Genomic DNA, 20,129 nt, shown 5'->3' on the forward strand with positions numbered 1-20,129 from the left:
GATTGTCTCAGCCGCGCTACATCTGCAAGAATTTTTTTTCGATGTTGGACTCATGGTAAGGCTTTAAGGAACATACTGTTGTGATTTCTCTTTCTTGGCTTGGCCTCTCTTTATTCTCTGTACTCACTCACTCTCACGCCCTTGTACTTGCTTGCGTTTCATTGTACACTAGCTTACACTCACTCTCTTTACTCTCTCTGTTTTGTTTGTTCTTTGTTGTTGTTGTTCTTGTAGATAGAGAAGAGAGTATTCTTTGTATGCCTACATTTTTACTTTCTCCAACTCTTTCTCTTATTAGAATTGGATGCCTTCTTACAACAACACACATACATAGTTATAGTTGTTTTAGTCTAACTACTACACACATGCTTACTTGCAACTCTAGACTCAGCAACTCCCACTTGCACCGTACTTCTAGGCATGTTGCTTACAAGCAAACTTGCTTACATTCCTAACAACTATTACCAACTCCAACTTAACTTAGTTAGCTTACTAACTAACTAGTTTCTTTTATTCTTGTTGTTGTGTAACTTCTAGTTACACAACCCACTAACCCTTTACTTCTTGTTGTCCACGCTGGTCTTCTTCTTGTTCCTTCGTTCCTTGCGCTCCAAGCTTCTTCTTCTTCTTCTTCTTCTTCTTTATAGCTTCTTCTAAGCTACTCTTTTTTCTTCTTCTTCTGTTGGAGATTCTAATCAAGGTTCAATCTCAACACATACCAATTGGTGGTGGTGGCCGTAAAACCAATCGTCGAATCTGAAGTTCTAAGAGTGTTCATTGTTGTTTCCCTAAAGTTTCAGACATAAGTTGCGTGTCTTGTTTTTTTGTAATATAAATAAAATAATCATCACCAATTAGTAGTGTCTTGTGTCTTTCATAACTGATAAATAAGATATTTATGTGTTATCAAATGTTCATGAATTGCTCTGTTTTAGTCTATCCTCTGTTTTTAAATTATGCCCAATGTGAGATGCATTAGTGTACAACTATGGTAAATATATGGTTATGTCTAAAATATTTAGCTTGTATTTCTACTATCAATCTGGATTTCTACAAAAGACTGTTGAAGCTTTGTTGTTCCATGGCCACAACACTAAAATTACGCAGTGTGTGGTTCGGCTAGAGTTTTTTTACCAAAAAAATAAAAAAACTTATGTCTGCCGATCCAAGAATTATTTTATGAGGTGTCAAAAATCTAATTACAAAAAACATGATGCCATACTAGATTTGAACTCTGAATAAAAGGGTGTCAAGAGATGGGATTTTACTTTAAATGACAAAGACTTCTTGGAGCTTTTACACACAAAACAAAATTTATATAAATTTAAAGAGCGTCACATAACATTCTATTGTCTTTAATAGATCCGCGAGCGCCCAGTTTAGAACATGGATCTTAAGTGTGTGAGACTAGCGTGATAACCACAGGGCCGGTTCAAGGTATTAATGGGGTTTTGGGCAAAAAGTTTTTTTAGTTTTTTTAACATGTACAAGCTTGCACAATTGCGCAGGATGATGTTATATATAAAAATAATTTTTTTATTAATATTTATTTGTATTACTTTACGTATTATGTATATAATTAAATTAGATGAAAGACATAAATAAATCAAAACAATACATCTTTTTTATTTACGATATTTTTTGGTAAATAAATCAAAATAATCATTTTATTTATTTTATACGGTATATAACTAAATTTCAATGACATGGACATAGATATATAGTATATTTTAATATAAATATTTATTATTGAGAATTCATACTCATATGGTAAATACAAAATTTTTAATGTGCGATTTTTTGAATGCAAATTTCAAAACTAAAATATTAAAGTCTCAATACGTTTTCAATACTAATTTAGAAATTATAATATTTAAGTATTTTTCTATGTTATATAGTTTAATTTTAAATTATATTAATGTATAATATGAATGTCTAGTAAATAAGACTTCATATTCATACGATTTATGATCATATGTATCTTGTTATTAGCAAAAAAAAAATAAACCATTGATCACAAAATTTAGTGCGAGACATTTAACGTTTTTAGTAATTTATAGTCGTTTTAAAAATTCAAAATATAACATATAAGAAAAAATTAATTTTTTATTATATGGTTAATTTGGTTGTTTAATATCGTTTAATAATATAAAATTAAACAAAAAAGAGCTAAGATATAAAAATTATTATCAAATATTTATTATTCATAATTATAATTGTCATATATACGTTAATCATATTAAGCAATTCCATAGCTTTTATTTAAGAAAAGTGCGATAATATTATTTTGTACACTATTTATCAATTTAATAGTTAGTTTAATAAAAAGTATAATATAACTTAAGATGTACCAACCTATTTCTCTAAGAATTCTGAATTTCATTATCATAGTGACATGTGGCTACAAAACAATGTTGTAATGTTTCTCAATTAATAAATAAGAGATTTATGGACAACATAAAATTTTTGGACCCCTATTCCTATTTAAAAAAAAAAAATTTGAACGCTTCTATAATATTATTTTTGTTAAAAAATGTTTACGCCCCGGGGTCCACACCCCCTTGCCCCATTCCCTAAGCCGGCCTTGGATAACCAACTACACCACCCAGACTTTGATGTTAATATAATTTTGAATATTAAACTCTTAATTTGTGAACCATTTTTTAATCTCCTATACATTATTTACCAAGTGATTTTGATACATGTCATCACCACATTAATTTTGAAAACAAAATGATGACATGACATACTAATAAATGACATGGCTTAGACTAATTATAACATGAACATTTACATTTAATGATGTTTTATAATTTTGGTAAGTTTTTAGAATAACGTAATAACTTATAAATCATCATTAATATAACAATAAATAGTAAAGTTAGAAATATAGTAATATATAATAATTTTTGAAAATATTATTTAATTTTATTTAAATAATTTTATAATTTTTATTACTAAAACAAATCTTAAAAAAAATTATGCATTTTCAAAAAAAAAAACCATTTCTAATCATATTATGATTATTTCTTTTTAATATTTACAAATTTTATAAATATTATTTAATTTTATGTTTTGTTAATTGTACATAACAAAACTTTCCCTTAATTTTATATAATTTTATTTAATATATATCAACCAAAATAAATAAATAAAAATATTTCCAAGATATATATATATATATATTATTAAATATAAATGTAGATAAAAATATTTATTTTATCTTTTTTTACATAGAATTAAAATATTGTATGCAACTAATAAAACCAAAATATCAACAAAACTTTATTTACAAATATAACTTTAAAACTTTATTTCTGCACATGGTGCAGGAAAACACGTAGTATGATAACATAATTACTGCTATGTTGTGGCGCCTACCCTTTCAAATTCTTATAAGTACTCTAGTAATATATTTTCTATTGTTAGTTTACAATAGAATTTTGAGTTTCTGCTCTTCCCTATTAATTAGGTTTGTCATGACAATGGAAAATAATTTATAAATCCCTTATAAAAAGACAATGGAGGAAAATATGATTTGATTTATTATCCAAAAATAGGCAATGTTCGTAAAAACGAAATAAAATCAGAAACACTTATATTTACAAATGGATAGCCGCTCCAGCCGTTATACGAATATATATATACAAATTTTAAAGTGTTTAGTTATTATATATTTAATGTAAATTTTGCAATATTTTTGAATTATTTCATTATCAAATTATTAGTTTAAAATAAATAACCTTTTACTTTTGCGATAAAATATTATTATTTTGTTATGTTTCATTTTATTTTTACAGTTCGAACTGGATATTCGATAATAATTTATTGGCTTCCTAAATTCCTTCTATTTAAATGGTAATGGAACAAATATAATTCAGAAAGTTGATGATCTAAGCGAAACATATCGAATCACATATATTTCAAAAAAACTCTGACACTCGTTTCATGGTCAACCCTAGTTTATATGAATTGTTTTCAATGAAACAACACTATTACAAGGACATAAGAGCAATTCTAACAGTTAGAAACCATAAAAGTTTTTAAAAGAAAAAAATAGTTTTATAATTATTCAATCACGTTTTATCTTTTCTAAACCAATAAAAACATTAATTTTCTTTACATGATGACATGTGTCTTTTGAGTATACTAAGTAAGAGTTCTTAAAAAAAAATAGTTCTCCTCTTAATTTCATTATTTTGTTCTATTTTCTTAAATATTTAGATTCCTTTCTAATACTCAGTTGGAGCTAATCTAAGATCAATCTCAATAGGGGGTTCTAGCTTCGAGATTCTCAAAATACATATATATATATTTATGTATATATTAATATTAGTATTTAATTGTGGGATTCTTAACATTATAATAAACCCAACTCACATATTTTAGATTAGGTTTCCCATAAAATAAAGATTCATATAATTAAATATTAATATAAATAAATAAATAAATAAATAAATATATATATATATATATATATATATATATATATATATATATATATATATGTATTTTGAGAACTCTGAAGCTAAAACCATTCATTGGAGGTGTTCTAAAAGACGTCCGGATTTTGCTGGTTATACGTGGATACGATCATTTAATGTTTACACAGGTTTGAGAGAAGGAATAGTGTAAGCTCACGGATTTAGAGCTTAGCATGTTGGTGCATTTACATAGAGAGAGTATCCATTACAAGAAAAATGAGTTTTGATAGCAATACAGGATAGTATTTTTTACCTTTCTGCTATAATTGACATACCCCTTAATTTTAGATAATTTTAGATAGCGTTTGCATTTTCTATGTTTGGTTGATCCGAATTAAATTCTGAAAACACTTCTTAGAAACGTAGTATATATAGCAGTCTCAAATTTGAAACGCTATGCATAATTAAAGCGGGAAAATAGTTGATTTTCCCTCTCATCCTTATTTTACTTTCTCTCTCTATAGATTTCATTTATCAACTCTTAAAAACTCTATATCCTAAACCATAAACTTTAAACATAAACTTTAAACATAAACCCTGAAGCTCAAGTATTTTTTTTTTATTTTAATCACAAATCAAAGTTTAAATTCAAATTTTAATATTATTAAAAATTTAATTTCAAAATATCATCTAAACTTCAAACCCTAAACTTTAGACTTATATATATATATATATATATCATACCCCAAATTAATCTTTTTTTTTTTGAAACACACCGAGATTAATTATATATTGTAAACTCTAACTAAAAATCTTAAAAACTCTAATCTTTTTTATTATTTAACTTCGAATCCAAAATTTTATCTCAAAACATAAAATCTAACCCTCCAACACTCCAAACCCTATATATCACAAACATTAAAAGACCCAAACATTAAACTTAAACTTCTTAAAATTGAATCTCTTATAATTTTTAATCTAAATTCTAATATTAAATCTTTTCCTAAGCATAAAATCCAAATTTATGTTTCAAACTTTAATTTCAATTCTTATACATAAACCTTTTAATCCTATATTCTAATTTTTTTTACCAAAAACACTTAAAACCTTCATTTTATATTTTTACTCATAAAACTGTATTATAAACAATAAAATAAAATATGAAAATCAATTTCTATACATAAATTAAATAAAAATACAAACTAAGTTTCTTATAACTTTATTGACAAGAAAATACAATATAGCAAATAAAAGATAAACCAAAATGAAAAACTCTTATTGGGTAATAAAAATTGGTGGTGATAAGCAAAACTTAATCTCAACCGTTGGTAAACCTTAATCTAGGTGATGAAATTTCATTGGCTAAAGGTTGCCTCGTCTTTCTTATTTTTCTTGTTCATCTCATTTTTTTCTCCTTACGGTTTACACAGAACTTCACTTTCACTCTCTCTTTGTTTTATTTGATTCATCCACCAATTCTCACCGACCTATCTCACCATCCCCGACATCTCGCGCCACCAACGTCTCGTGCTACCGTCATATCACCGTCGGAATCCATTTCTTATTCTCTTTGATCTTTGATTTATTTGGATCTTTTATGTGCTTGAGATTCTAATCGACATCTTCTGTATCTCTCATTGTTTGATTTTGATTTTATTATTGTTCTTAATAACAGAATGAGACAACGTCGTGAAGAGGAGGAAGAAGATGCGACGGAGGTGGTGCAGAGATAAAAGAGGAAGAAGAGATGCGGCGAGGTGAATGGGACGAGCTTGCGGTGATGGATCCGGCGGAGACAATGAATCGTCAGATCTGAAGAAGCTGTGGTGTGGATATGGCAGAAGTTAGGGTCGTGGTGTGGAGGTGGAGCCAAGCACGAAGAAGATAGAGGTGGCGGCTAGATGATTGAAGATGGGGTTTAGAAATTTAGGTTTAGTTTCTATTTTTTTCAAAAATTGGTTTAGCTTGGTTTAGTTTGATTTAGTTTAAAATACCAATCCTTAAATATGTAACTAATATCGATATATCAAAATTTTAAAATATTTTTATTTGTATTTGTATTTTTTAAAAATTTTTAATACTGTAAATAATAACAAAAAATATACGCTATTAAAGAACATTTAATCGCATACAAAAAATGCTATATTATATAACAATACGATAGCAGTGCAAAAAACTGCTATCTAATGTGTCTGACCTACTATGACGGACGATGATACATCGCTTCATAAACCGCTATCGTATCGTTAGATAGCGTTTTCCGTCCGCTAAGAAAACTCATTTTTCTTGTAGTGATTGATTTACATGATTCCTTAGAGTATGGCTCGTACATATTTAAAGATATTGGAGTCTGGCGTGTTGTTGTTGCGTTACACATGAACGATAGGGTGTGACACATGTACGTGGAATCAAGAACTAAACCGTAGTGACGTGGAGAGTTTCCATTGGGTGATCTTGTTTGGACGTGATTCACGAGAAACTAGAAGATCTTAAGATCACAAATTGGAAGATTTGGTGATGCTACTTTTTAGGAAAACGTATATTGCACAATTGAAAATAATTGGTGGCGATATATATATAGGAAAGCTTAGACTTAGAATTAGGTTAAGCTTTCAACGTCTTATTCTCGCAGAAACAAAAAAAAGGTTTTGGGGTTCCAAGAATTGAGTGATTTGTAAATGTGATCAATAGGGGTTGGTTCACGTAAAGGGTAGATTAAGAATTGGTATGTGTCAAGCCGTGTGTGGCGTTGTGTAATTCGGATTAAACAGATCTGTGTAAGATTATTTAAGTGATTCTTAATAAAGAGATAGTTGGTCTTGAATCCCCTTATGTTCTTATTGGTTTCTCGTGACCTAGACGTTTCATTTGGTATCAGAGCGGGTCACCTCATTGGATTCCGTATTAACATACCGGTTGAGGTCCTGCAGAAGAAGACTTTGAAACCATGAAAAAATTCATCACCCTACCGAGTCCCTACATGCTGGATGAAGGGAGTTTTGGACATTGGAAGGCACATATAAGACATATCATTTGCATAATAGATGAAGACGCTTGGACTGCTGTTGAACTAGGCTGGTCGCCACCTACTATGCTCATGGAAGATAAAACATATGGTCTCAAACCAAAGGAAAGATGGACAGAATCTGAAAAGGTTGCATCAAAGTTCAACTCCAAAGCACTCACTATGATATTCTCAGCTGTTGACATGGACCAATTCAAGATTATCCAAGTCTGTGAATCAGCGAAAGAGGCATGGGATGTGCTGGTTAATCACTTTGAAGGTGACACAAGTGTAAGAAGAACAAGGATTGATCATTTAGCTTCAAGGTTTAAGAACCTGCGAATGGAAAATGACGAATCCATTACTAGCTTTGTGTCTAAGATAAGTTCAATTGCTAATGAAGCCACTGTTCTAGGAAAGAAATTCAAAGAGAAGAAGCTTGTCAAGAAGTCGTTGAGATGTCTACCTCCGCGATTTGAAGCCTACAAAGTTGTCATAAAAATTGCAATGAACACTGATGACATGAAGTTTGATCAACTTGCTGGTATACTCAAGGTACAAGATCTTGAGAAAAACGATGAGTTATCAAAAACTCAGAAAGAGTAAGAGATTGTTTTCGCAGCAGAATCAAAGGAAGAAGATTGAGCTCAACGTATAAAGGACAATATGAGTCTTATGGCTAGGAAATTCAACAAAATGATCAAACTGGTTGAGAAACGTGGAAGTGGGTCAGGTATTCAGCTCTCCAGGAATGACTCAGGGCGCTTCAACAATCAAGGTTCTACATAGAGAAGAATTTACAGTGCCAAGTGTGAAGGATTTGGCTATCTTCGTAAAGAATGCCCTCTAGCAAAGAGAAAAGAGCTTAAGTGTATTGAATGCAAAGGTATTGGACATACAAGAAATGAGTGTCCAAGTAATCTGAAGAAAGATAAATCTTTGTTATGTTTTAGTGACACTAAATCAGAAAGTGAGAGTGATGGAGAAGATTTATTGAACAACTTTGTTGCTCTTGTTGGTCAGATTACAATGGTTGATCATCATTGTAGCTCAGACTCAGATTCAGGAAGAGAAGATATGACTATTGATCTCAAGCCTGAATATAGAACATTGTTCAATAAATTTGCAGAGCTCAGTCATGAAAGGCTGTAACTCATCAAAGATACAGTTATGTTGAAAGCGCAAGTCAACATTCTGGAGCTAAAACAACCTGATACAAAAGCTGAGACAAACTAGAAAAAGACAGAGAATGATGGTGAAGACGAGCTTCAGACTCTTAAGAAAGTTGTCGCAGAGCAGAACCAAGTTTAACAAGAGTTTGGTGTCAAGTTTCATCAGACGAAACAGCATGATGAATCAAGAGCTTGAGAAGAATCAACTTTTGGAAAGACAACTCACTGAGAATTAAAAAAGGTGATAATGTTAAACACTGGAACAACAGTCTGGATCATATCTTGTAACTCGGGAAGTCTCCAAAAATCAGTTGGGGTTTGGGTTATAAGAGATCGACTTCAAAAGATTATGACAAGTCTGAAGGGGTGAAGTTAATAAAATCTGGAGTAAAATCAGATGACACACCACAAGTTAAAACTCCACAAGTTAACAAACCAAAACCTGAAGAAAAATTAGGATCAGTCACAAAGATGAAAGAGAATCAAAACACAACTTGTGGGAATGGGTGCGTGTTCAATGGAGAGCGAGATGATCATGGAACTAGTTCAGTCGGTTGAGAAGAATGAAGGAATCAAGTTTGTAAAACGCTTAATCCCAGTTGTTTCAGCTGATCAGAAGGATGTAACTCAAGCAAACACTTTGCTCTAAAGATACAAGACAAAAAAAGTTGTAGCTAAGCGAAGGAATGGATGTCACTTTTGTGGTAAGGTCGGACATAGTGTTTCTTACTATTATGCTCGTAAAAATCTGCTTGAGAGAGCATGGAGGCTTAATTTTTGCTTCATAAAACCCAAGACATGTTGATATGTGTGGATTGCTAAATGGGATCTCTATCCTAAAATCAGAAGACAAGCGCGTCATGAGTTACACCTTGAATTTGATGTGTCACACAAGCGTGCTGCAGAACTAGAGATCAGAAATCAAGCTAGTCAAAAGCCACATCTCAAACATGGTTTTTCACACCTGGATAGAGAGGAACATGCTGCAGATTTTGTATGCAATTTATCTCAAAGTCACCTTGAAAAGGATGAAAGGAGAAAAGGAAATTTCAAGTCGTGGTAATCAAGGAGACACAGTTTATGGAACATGTAGCAACGCTGAAACTGCTACAACAGTGATTGGGCACGTGGATCAGATGAGATCAATCCAGCCTAAAGTCATTGTTGCTAAAACAGAGAATCTGTCTCAGAAAGATGTAACACACCAAGATGAAAGTGTTACACACCAGATTATAAGTGGGAGCTTGATTTACCTCACTGCCCGGCGATCAGATCTCGGTCTTACACTAGAAAGGATTGAACAAAGTAACACATAGAGGTTGAGTGTAACATGAGCAGCGGTTTAGTAAAAAAAAATGTTTAAAAGTGTGTCCTGCAAAGAATAGGAAATCTTACACACTGTAAAATGAAAAGTTTAGGTCGAGACTAACTATCTCTTTATTAAGAATCACTTAAACAATCTTACACAAATCTATTTAATCCGAATTACACTACGCCACACACGGCTTGATACAGACCAATTCTTAATCTACTCTTTGCGTGAACCAACCCATGTTGATCACGTTTACAAATCACTCACTTCCTGAAACCCCAAAACCTTTTTTTTGTGTTTCTGTGAGAATACGACGTTGAAAACTTAACCTGATCCTAAGTCTAAGCTTTCCTATATATCACCACCAATTCTTTCCAATTGTGCAATATATTTTTTCCTAAAAAGCAGGATCACCAAATCTTCCAATTTGTGATATGAGGATCTTCTAGTTTCTCGTGAATCACGTCCAAACAAGATCATCCAATGATAACTCTCCACGTCACGACGCTTTAGTTCTTCATTCCACGTACATGTGTCACACACTATCGTTCATGTGTAACACAACAGCAAAACGCTAGACTCCAATATCCTTGGATATGTACGAGCCATTAATGTCAATCAACACTTTTTCTGTGTCAATGTACCAACATGCCAAGCTCTAAATCTTTGAATTTACAAAGGACTCATCAAAATAGTTTTTTATATCGACTTAATAACATATATATGACTGAAACTTACAAAACACGTATAAAAAAATAATTAGGTTTGATAAAGGAAGAAAGTGTGTATGTTTGTGGGAAATTATCGTAGCAGAAAACCTATGTATAGACCATATTCGAAATGAATACAAATAGTGAGAACTGAAAAATCTAAGTATCGAACAATTATGAATACCAAGAAAACAAGGGATTTATATTCGCATGGCTGTGACTCAGTGGTAAACGAGATTTAAAACTGTGTTAAAATATTTTTCTGAACTTCGACCCTCATATGAAACAAAGTTTATTATTACGTGGGAAGTTTGAATTTGAGTTTCGTTCCAATCAATTTACATGTTTTTTTTGGTAACATATGATTTGGTTACTTTCATACTTTTTTTAAACGCTGATTTATATATTATGATATTACAATTATGAGAAAGATTACGTAGACGATCCGACAACCGACAGTACTACCTGCCTTATAAGGATCCACACCTAACTGCATCACATGACCGTCCTACGAAAATCACGTCTGACCGAGTTTACTTGCACCATGTTGAAGATCTCTTGTAAGCCTTTTCTCCGTAGTCTACATAATTATTTAATTAATCGTTTTCTCCGAGAATTGAAACCTGGACCGGCTGGTGTAGAAGCATTAATGAACCCTTGTTCAAACAACATTCTAAATTTAGATTAGCCAGTGTGTTAGCGAGATAACCTTTTTAAAAAATTAGTTATGTAACATTAAGTGCATTTTTACCGGAGATAACAAATCAAACGATAAGACTTGTAAAATAAAAAGAGCAAGAGACTCCAAAGGGATTCTATATCGAGTAGTTTATCTTCAAGACCAAGTAACCAAACACATCAACAACTAACCCATTTTCACAACCACAAAGCACCTCCTCCAAATCATTTTCTAGGGATTTAACAGTTTTCCCTCTATAGTAATGGAAAATAATAAATCTCCAAGTGTTTAAATTAAGAAGGGAGAACAGAAACTCAAAAGTGTTTATTATTTGAAGGGGTTCACGCCATAATTTACACATGTAATTTTATCAAATTAAATGGTTTGCAGATACGAGAAATCAACATGTAAAAACGGTCAACAACCATCATTAAGAGTAATACACGTGAATTACGATTCCATAATATATTTGATGATTTCTTACATATTTTTAAAAGATTATCTATATATTTAATTATTATTTTATTTATTTTAATTTTATTGTGTCAATAAAATTATATTTTATAGCTTAATTTATACTTCAAAAATAAATATATTAAATAAGTCGTAGCCTTAATTTAAAAATAAATAAAAAATACTCTCTGTTTTACACATATTAAAAAGAATTTATGAATTTATTTATTATATCTTTGATTTTGATAATTAATGAGTAAACAGAGATAAAACTGGAATAATATTCTAGACACAACTGCTTTTTTAAAGTTGTGGCCAACCACCTCTTGGTGGCCTAGTGGTAGGCGGACACCAGTGAACTAAACGACCTGGGTTCGAAGACACTAAATCACTAGGTGGCCACCCTGCTACTTCTGGGATGGAAATAACGTGGCTGTTGCGGGCCTCGAGGGATGTCTGGACCCCGGCTTGGGACCCCGGCTTGGGACCGTCGGTTAACAAAAAAAAAAAAAAAAAAAAAAAAAATTGTGGCCATAACCATAAATTTATCTTATTTATTTATGCATTTTCACAAACAAGACATGAACATAGCTTAGCAACAGAGAATAAAGCTGAAATGGAGCAATGCATGAAAGCAAACACATATAGAACAGATCCTATCTCTCTCATTAGTTAAACGTTACGAACTCATCCTCTTTTCGATCCTTCTCATCTTTTTTTCTCCGCTTTTTTAGTTAAATCTTCAACACCTTTATCGATATCAGCTCGTGCCTCATCCGCGTCCTCTTCAGGCCCAACCACAGCTTCGGTCACAGTCCGTGCAGTGTCTTTTGTATTCTCCCAAGCTCCTTTCACCGACTCCTTCGTCTTCTCTCCAAGTTCTTCAGCCTTGACCTTCACGGTCTCCTTAAACCCTTCTGCTTTCTCCTTAGTCTCTTCTCCATACTCTTTAACCTTTTCTTTAGCATCTCGAGCCTTTGCTTTTGCACTGTCCATTGTATCCTCTGCTTTCTCCTTGGCTCTTTCTTTTGTATCTTCTGCTTTCTCCGCTGCCTTATACGCCCCTTCGTTTACTTCGTCTTTTGTCAGTTCCGCGTAGTCTTTAGCCTTCTCCTTTGCTTCGTAGGCTGTGCCTTTAGCCTGCTCTTTGGTCTCGTAAGCTTTATCAGCTGCTTTGCTCGCTCCTTCATTAGCTTTGTCTTTAGCTCCTTGAGCATAGTTTTCTTCGGTATTCTCCCTCCATTTCTTTGAACCGTAAGGTACATCTGCCCTTGAGTCTCTAGCATTCTCTACCGGATCTCTACCCTGAAAACACACACATAAGAACTCCTTTTTTTACAAGATCTAGTTTCACGTAGGGGTCATAACTTTTCCAACACGTAAATCTCAGAACCACGCACTTAAGTTTCTTTAAATCGCATCCTAACTAGGATCTATGAGTACAACAGTATGACATGTTACTATACCTTGGCATGTTCAAACATATTTGTATGTAATATATATATATATATATATATATATATATATATATATCAATGTAACTTTCTATTGTACGTAGAAATATATACTTGGGGTTTTAAATTAGGCTTTGTTATTTGGTTAGGGATTGTTGTACCTATCACCTATAAACCAACCTTAATCGAATCGAAGCTTTTCACATGATCTCGCATGATAAAGTACTTTGACGTAGCAATCATATAAATATCTAAGAAAATTGGAAGCAAAGTTGTACAAATAACCTCGGAACGGCTAACAGAGGAGGCAAAGCACACGCGAGAGACTTTCCGGGTCGAAGAAGCAGCAAGAGTTAAGGGAGATCGAACTATAGGGAAAGCTTTTGAGAGGCTAAAAAGAGTAGCTCTGGTTAGTTGCATGGACGCCATTTTCATCAAATCAACAAAGAAAGATGTGATAATATCAATTCGATCGAGGTCTCTTTTCTTCTCCTTTTTGCAAGGGGTCTTTAAATGGTCGGTTCTGTAATACGTTGCAGCTTAAGGAGCCGACAGCAGAACCTGGCAGGTTAAGTATGTGACACGTGCGTAAGTGAAGACACGTGTTTAGATATAACTATTTTTAGCTTGTTTGGCCGGATAGTTGATCACTGCAATGAAACGTATCATCTTTGAGGATGCTATTGATAACCACTAGGAAAACAACAAAATTAACGGTGTAAATTGGATGGTATGAAATATGTCCACACGTGTGGAAATACGGTTGTTTTTCAGCCTGATTAGTAATGTTTGATGTAACAAGGTGCCTGTTATTTTTATAACCAAGTAACGGTAGCTTACTGGTAATTCTTTTTAGAGCTCAACGTGTATTTACGTTAGTCATGAGTTCAGTTATCGGTAGAAACTAAATTATCCCTACTTGATTATTTTAGATTTGGGTTTTTCAAATGGTGTAGTATAGAAATTTTTCGGGTTAGTCTATTCATTAACACTAAGTGCGTTTTTCCTAGGGCCAACCGAATAAACGGATAAGACATATTAAAATAAATATATATACTTTTAGTCTAGTGGGTATATTAGACATGCTTGAGAATATTGTGACCATTTCAACAATATATACTCATATTATGTATTTGGTCAAATTACAGGAAACAGATGTGAGGTTTGGTCAAAGCCCATCATACATGTTTAATGTTGGACCGGCTTGCACAAGTTACGCACAGACAACATATGAGTCTAATCGTTGAAGCCCATTAGATCAATGCTATACAAAGAAGGAAAGATCACGACAGAGATCTCTAAGCGTGGCAAAAGTCAAGTCTCTGGGAGGCAGAAGTCTTAAGAATCCAGAGAGTGCTTCCATGGCGTCTCTTAGAGAGATAGAGTAAGCTAGACATAGATATGTTGTTTTAGGCTTACCTCTTAGCCATGTACTTCTCTTATATTCTCTTTATACTCTTTAGGGTTTGTATACCCAGGATAATGATCTTGTAAACCACATCGGAGGTGTTTTCCGATACTTCATAGTGGATGTTGTGGATCCTGGATCCACCCTAGATGTAGCGCGCTGCGGTCGTGAACTGGGTGAACAATTCTTGAGTCATGAACAAGGATGAATCGTATGAGTATTGAAATGGACATGGGGTATTATGAGCTTGTATTCTGTAACAAGTGGGTATCATAACCCCTACAAGTGGTATCAGAGCATAAGCTCATTGATTCATGGAGTCCACGTCTCGAGGAGGAGAGACATATGAAGAAGCTTCCAAGCGAGACAGAATAAACTCACAAGGTTTAATGGAAGCTGGTGGTCACGTGGTTCTACACACGTGGAAATCTGATTAGGATAAAAAAATCAGAAGATCATGTTAAAGAGGTTTTCGGTTTACAAGAGAAGAAGGAAAACTATTGGACGTTCTTCGCTGCAGCTGCACAGGTTTATGGAGGAATGATTCAAAAGTTAGTTGAATCGGTTGAGATGATTTCTAGTTATGAAATCAGGGTTTCTCTAGAGTTTTCCAGGGGTGCAAGAATCTGCTACTGTGTGAGAAGGACTTCGGGTTACTCACAATATAAGATAGTGGCAGGCTGTTAGCATAAGAAAGAAAGGTTTTAGAGCAGTCCTCGAGCTGCAGTCAGAAGGCTTATGTGACTATATGCATTGGAGTCTTGGGTTTCTTCATGTTCTGCAAGTTATTGGAACTGAAAGCATAGTGGAGCACAAGGGGTTTTTCGCACTGGTTTTTCTATGAGATTGTCTGAAGATTTAGTGAGGGTTTTCACGGTGTTCTTGAGAGCAATTTACATGGTATATCAGTTGCATTTGGTGTTCTAATATATGTGGGTATTTCAGCTAGGTATCTCATGGAATTCTTGGAACTAGGGAACGCCTTAGAACCTTGAATGATATGAATGTTTCATGGCTGTTCAGATGGTATTCTTAATCAGCGTGAAGGGTGTTGCAGAAGGGTTGAAGGAAATTGACTCATGCGGGTTTGTCTATGTGTGATTATGAGAGTCTACAATCGTGTAGATGTTCAGAGAACAAGATACTACAAGGCTGCCTTTTCAGAGGGAATGCAGTGTGGTTTTCTAAGCAGATATGTGTTTGGCGTAACACATAGTTTTCTGCTGGGATGGATCTGCGAGAACGAGGAGTTACTTGTTTAAGGCAGAGTTCGACTGAACAGGTGGCGGTGTCAAATCGAAATTGATTCAGGATGGAAACATGTATGTTTTAGGTTTTCTGCATGGGATTCAGTAGTAGTTTGTTTTGGCTTCTCAGAGCATATGAGGGGGAAAACAAATGGGTCTACAGGGTATCACGGTTGCATAGGTAATGATTTGTTTGAGCAGAAGTTGAGCAGAGATTCTTTACGTAGAAATTCTTCTTAGCAAGTTGTGTTAAGCGGCAGGATATGTTGGCAACAACAGCAGTTTAGAGTGATGTTCAAGAAAAAGGGTTCATTCAGGTTGTTACAAAGGAAATTCTCAGGATGAGGAGTTTGGTGTCTACAGGCTATTGAGGTTGGATAAGGATTGAGTCAAAGGGCTTCTGGTTTGAGGCAGTGGTGATTCAGGTTCTGCAGGAGCTTCAAGTTAGCATCGACATCAGCTGGAAATTCTGGAGAAGAAGAATCAGTAGATTTCTAGTCACGATCGCATTAAGTGTGACAAACCAAAGATGACGTTGAACAGGTAGCGTCAGAGAAAGCAGATGGCATTCGGTTGTGGTACACAACAACGGCGTCAGAGACAAAGGAAGAAACGTTCACAGAGGATGATCTCAAAGCACGTGGTGGTTTCAGGTTGGTGAAATCATAATGAGAGACTTGCAAGGGATGCAGCAATATTTGCAAGAAAGGAAAGACTCGCGTAACCTGCAGCAAGAAGGCTGCACAGGTGGGCATGTTCGTGATCAAAAGTGTTGGAGATTGATTTGAGTCGTTTGACATGGAGAATATCTCAAGGGAAAACAGACTCACAGTCAGTCAAAGCTAGACTTAAGGAGATGAAATCAAAGGTCATCAATTTCACAGGGACTGAAGGTTTTTCAGAGATCACAAGGAATGCAGGTTATCTTAGCGAAAGATGACCAACGAATCTTGCAGCTGCACATGTTAGTTGTCGTGTGACAAGACGAAACAAAGGTGATTTGTTTTGGGTCAGTTCAAGTAAGGCTCGTGGGTGCATGAGAGAAAAGGTTTCTGGCTGATAGAAGAAAGTCAGAGGAGTCACCAAGTTAGTGTGACTGAAACATGGTGTACCCAGAGCCGTGCGAGCATTAAAACCATACGTAAGCGAGAAAAAAAAATATGCCTTCATTCATAAAAATGTCTTATAAAGAGTCAATTCAAAAAAAAACACTGCATAATAATTCTAAAACATAATTTGTCTTCCCTTCTTCTCTAAGAACTCATTGACTAAACTTTCAAAATCAATGTTCCTTAAGAGTTCTCTCTCGATAGATAAGATAGCCAAATCACTTAATCTTTCTTGTGACATAGTCGAACGAAGATAAGATTTTATTAGCTTCAACTTCGAAAAACTCCTCTCAGCAGATGCAACCGAAACAGGGATGGTCAACAATATTCGATTAGCAATCCATGAGTTCGGATAAAAATCATGAACACTTTGCAAAAAGTTTAGCACTTCAATATGTTGTTCTTGTTCATCATTATCTTCTCTAGACGTACCATGTTGTTCTTGTTCATCATTATTCTCTACAAAGGTATCAAGAGTTTCAGATTTTTTGAAATACCTTAATAAACCATTCTTTTGAGATTTTGCTTCCTCATCTTTTTTGTTCTTCTTTTTTCTGTTGTCTGCTCCACACGGTTGATGTATTTTGTTCGATGACATCGTTCTATCAACATATAAAATTCTGATTGTTATTCACTGTTTCACAAAATAGATGAAAATAGATAACAATAGGTAGTACTTTTACCTTAGTTTGAATTGTAAGAGAGAAAGTGAGATAAAGCTACTTTGTTAATAAATCTTAAACTTCAAAAATCAGAACTGCAGGTTTGTGTGTGAGAAGAAGACGTGATCAGAAGTTGGAAGAGACAGAAGACGTCGTGAAATTGGATTTGTTACCCTAATTTTTGTAAAATTACATGAATAATTTTTTTAAGTAAATTTAACTTTAATTAGTGAAGTATTAATGAATGTCTTTATGTGTTGTGACCCATATTTAGCCTACTGGTAATATTATAGTTTAAAACTCAAGCCCATATAAAATATATATTAGTACTTATGATTGGTAATATTAACTAAACATATGCTATTAAGTGTTTTTTTTTTTAAATGATGCCCTAAGCCAATGTTTCTTTTGGTCTCAAGGTCGCACGGCTCTGGGTGTACCTCCACGAAGAAGAAACTAGAGCAAGGGAAAAGTGTGTAAAAGCCTACACAAGTATATGCTGGAGCAAATGGATATTTGTGGTGACAGCATGTAACAGCTTTAGTGAGATTGTGTGAGTGACACGGAAAGTTTCTGGCTGTAAGAAGAAAGCCAGAATAGTCACCAAGTCAGTGTGGCAGGAATAGGTTGTACCTCCACGAATAAGCAACTAGAGTGAAGGCACAAAGTGTGTAAAGCCTACAAAAGAGTATGTTGGAGCAAATGGTTATTTGTGGTAACAACATGTAGAAGCTTTAGTAAGGTCGTGTGAGTGACAGGAATAACCTAAAGGGAAAAAGCGATTCAAGGTTAGACTTAGCTTGAGGATTCTGGTCAAAGGCAGAGAAAAATGCGCAGGCGGAATCGGGTTGAACAGTTTGTTACGACTGGTTGTAATCCTGAGGATAAAGGATATGAGACAACAGTCATCAACACTTGTTCAAGAAGCAGAAAGTCGCTACCACAACTAGTAGAAGCGTGTGGGAGTTATACCTTAGAGGAATCGTCAAGGATGTCTGAGTTGGAAATTCAAGATGAATAGACTCAGAAGAGAAGTAAGGGACGCCGGTCTGGTGTCACGACCACAGTGGTCAAGGTGGAGCTCTCAGACTAGAATCGAAGCTCAAAGCCAAAAGGAGAAATTTGCAGACTTGACCAGGTCGAAACTTCATGCTTGAACAAGTCAGGGTTCAGATATAGTTACAACTGAAGAAACTCGTCATGAGACTCGAGTTTGACACATGAGAAGCTGTAAGGAATTATTTCAGGAGCATCACAGGCATAGATGATGTGAGATAAGGTTAAGAGGCTGACAGGAACAACGAACAGTTGCAGAAACTTAGTTACAGAGACATGGTACTTTTAAAGGGTTATTTGATTCAGGTGGAGCCACTGAGATTATATAAGGATTGATGCATCAAGGATATATATAATCTGATTCCAGGTAGAGTGGGTCACTGGTTTAGAAAATGTCTTGATTGGTTCAGCTGAGGGGTAAAAGTTTCGGTTAGCAACTTGGTCAGCTCAAGAGAGTAAGAGCTGAAAGGGAAGGTTATTCCATGACAAGAGGATCGTGGATATGTTCAGAGTGTCAAGGTCAGCTAACTAGTACAAGGCGCATCATAAGAAGATTTGTAAGAGGAGTCTTACATAAGGATTTGTAAGAGGAGTCTTACATAAGGGAACTTGTCGGCAAGACAAGTAAATCGGCATATGTATCATGAGTACACTGCAGTGAGGTTGATACAGAAGACCACAAAATCAGAGCCGGGTATAATGCAAGATAACACGTGGTGAGGTACTTAGTTAAACTGAAGGGAAGTAAGTATCAAGAGATACTGAAATATTGAGCAGTGAAGATGAAGAATGGTGATATGAACCAAAGTAAGAAACGGTTAGAATACATTGCAGGGATTGCAGGGAATTGTCCATCTCAGGAAGGGTAAGACTTGTTCTCCACAAGCAGACTCATCTTAAGATCAAGTCATGGAACTGAAAGAAGCTTTCATGAAGGTTTAAATGCAAGGAAAAGCCGAATGCATCTAAGAGAAAAGGAACCAGTGGAGTTCTGGATATATGGTTGCATCACAAGGGAATATTGAGGCAGTGTCCCCAGGAAAGTCCATTAGCAAATGGCCAGATACTCATCGACGGCCAGGTACTCATCAGGCTAATGGTGGATTCAATGACAGGCGTGTTCAAATTGTTGATGGTGATGAACATGTTTCGGTGTTTGGAGACATCTTAATACAAGAATGTTATTGAGATAATGAATTTACAGCTGAAAAAGGATGGATATCAAGGATTCTAGATAAAGATATCACAGGCAGCTCGTGAGGAGAGCCAAGGCGTATCATGGATTCGATGGTATGAGGCTTAGTTCATTCAACTAGCAGTGGAGTCTAAATCTGTTAGTGGAGGTTCTGTTATTGCAGAACAGTTTGATCAGATGGTGGAGCAAAGATATTTGTGTCGATAGTCTTCCTAATCATGTGGTTTTAGGTGGCGTGTCCTGC

General features: G+C 34.5%; 1 protein-coding gene and 1 long non-coding RNA gene across 2 annotated transcripts; one reads left to right on the forward strand and one right to left on the reverse strand.

The window, feature by feature from the left end:
* Window positions 1-4,684: 4,684 nt before the first annotated feature.
* On the forward strand, window positions 4,685-6,478 carry LOC106427530. The gene is made up of 2 exons (XR_007320912.1): window positions 4,685-5,970; window positions 6,100-6,478. It is a non-coding gene; the product is annotated as an uncharacterized LOC106427530 (long non-coding RNA).
* Window positions 6,479-12,288: 5,810 nt separating this feature from the next.
* On the reverse strand, window positions 12,289-13,709 carry LOC106427524 (late embryogenesis abundant protein 2-like). Its single transcript, XM_022705990.2, has 2 exons — window positions 13,494-13,709; window positions 12,289-13,059 (listed from the first exon to the last, which is right to left on the reverse strand). Exons 1-2 carry the CDS (start codon window positions 13,641-13,643, stop codon window positions 12,463-12,465), a joined length of 747 nt encoding a protein of 248 aa, XP_022561711.2. The 5' UTR covers window positions 13,644-13,709; the 3' UTR covers window positions 12,289-12,462.
* Between the last annotated feature and the right edge of the window lie 6,420 nt (window positions 13,710-20,129).

This window comes from Brassica napus, chromosome C3 (assembly GCF_020379485.1).
Source record: "Brassica napus cultivar Da-Ae chromosome C3, Da-Ae, whole genome shotgun sequence".
In the NCBI taxonomy this organism is placed as follows: Eukaryota; Viridiplantae; Streptophyta; class Magnoliopsida; order Brassicales; family Brassicaceae; genus Brassica; species Brassica napus.

Coding starts and splice junctions, on each gene's coding strand:
- LOC106427524 (XM_022705990.2), bottom strand. CDS start 13,643: ATGAAAATGGCGTCCATGCAACTAACCAGAGCTACTCTTTTTAGCCTC. Junction 13,060..13,493: donor CCTCTGTTAGCCGTTCCGAG/GTTATTTGTACA, acceptor GTGTGTTTTCAG/GGTAGAGATCCGGTAGAGAA.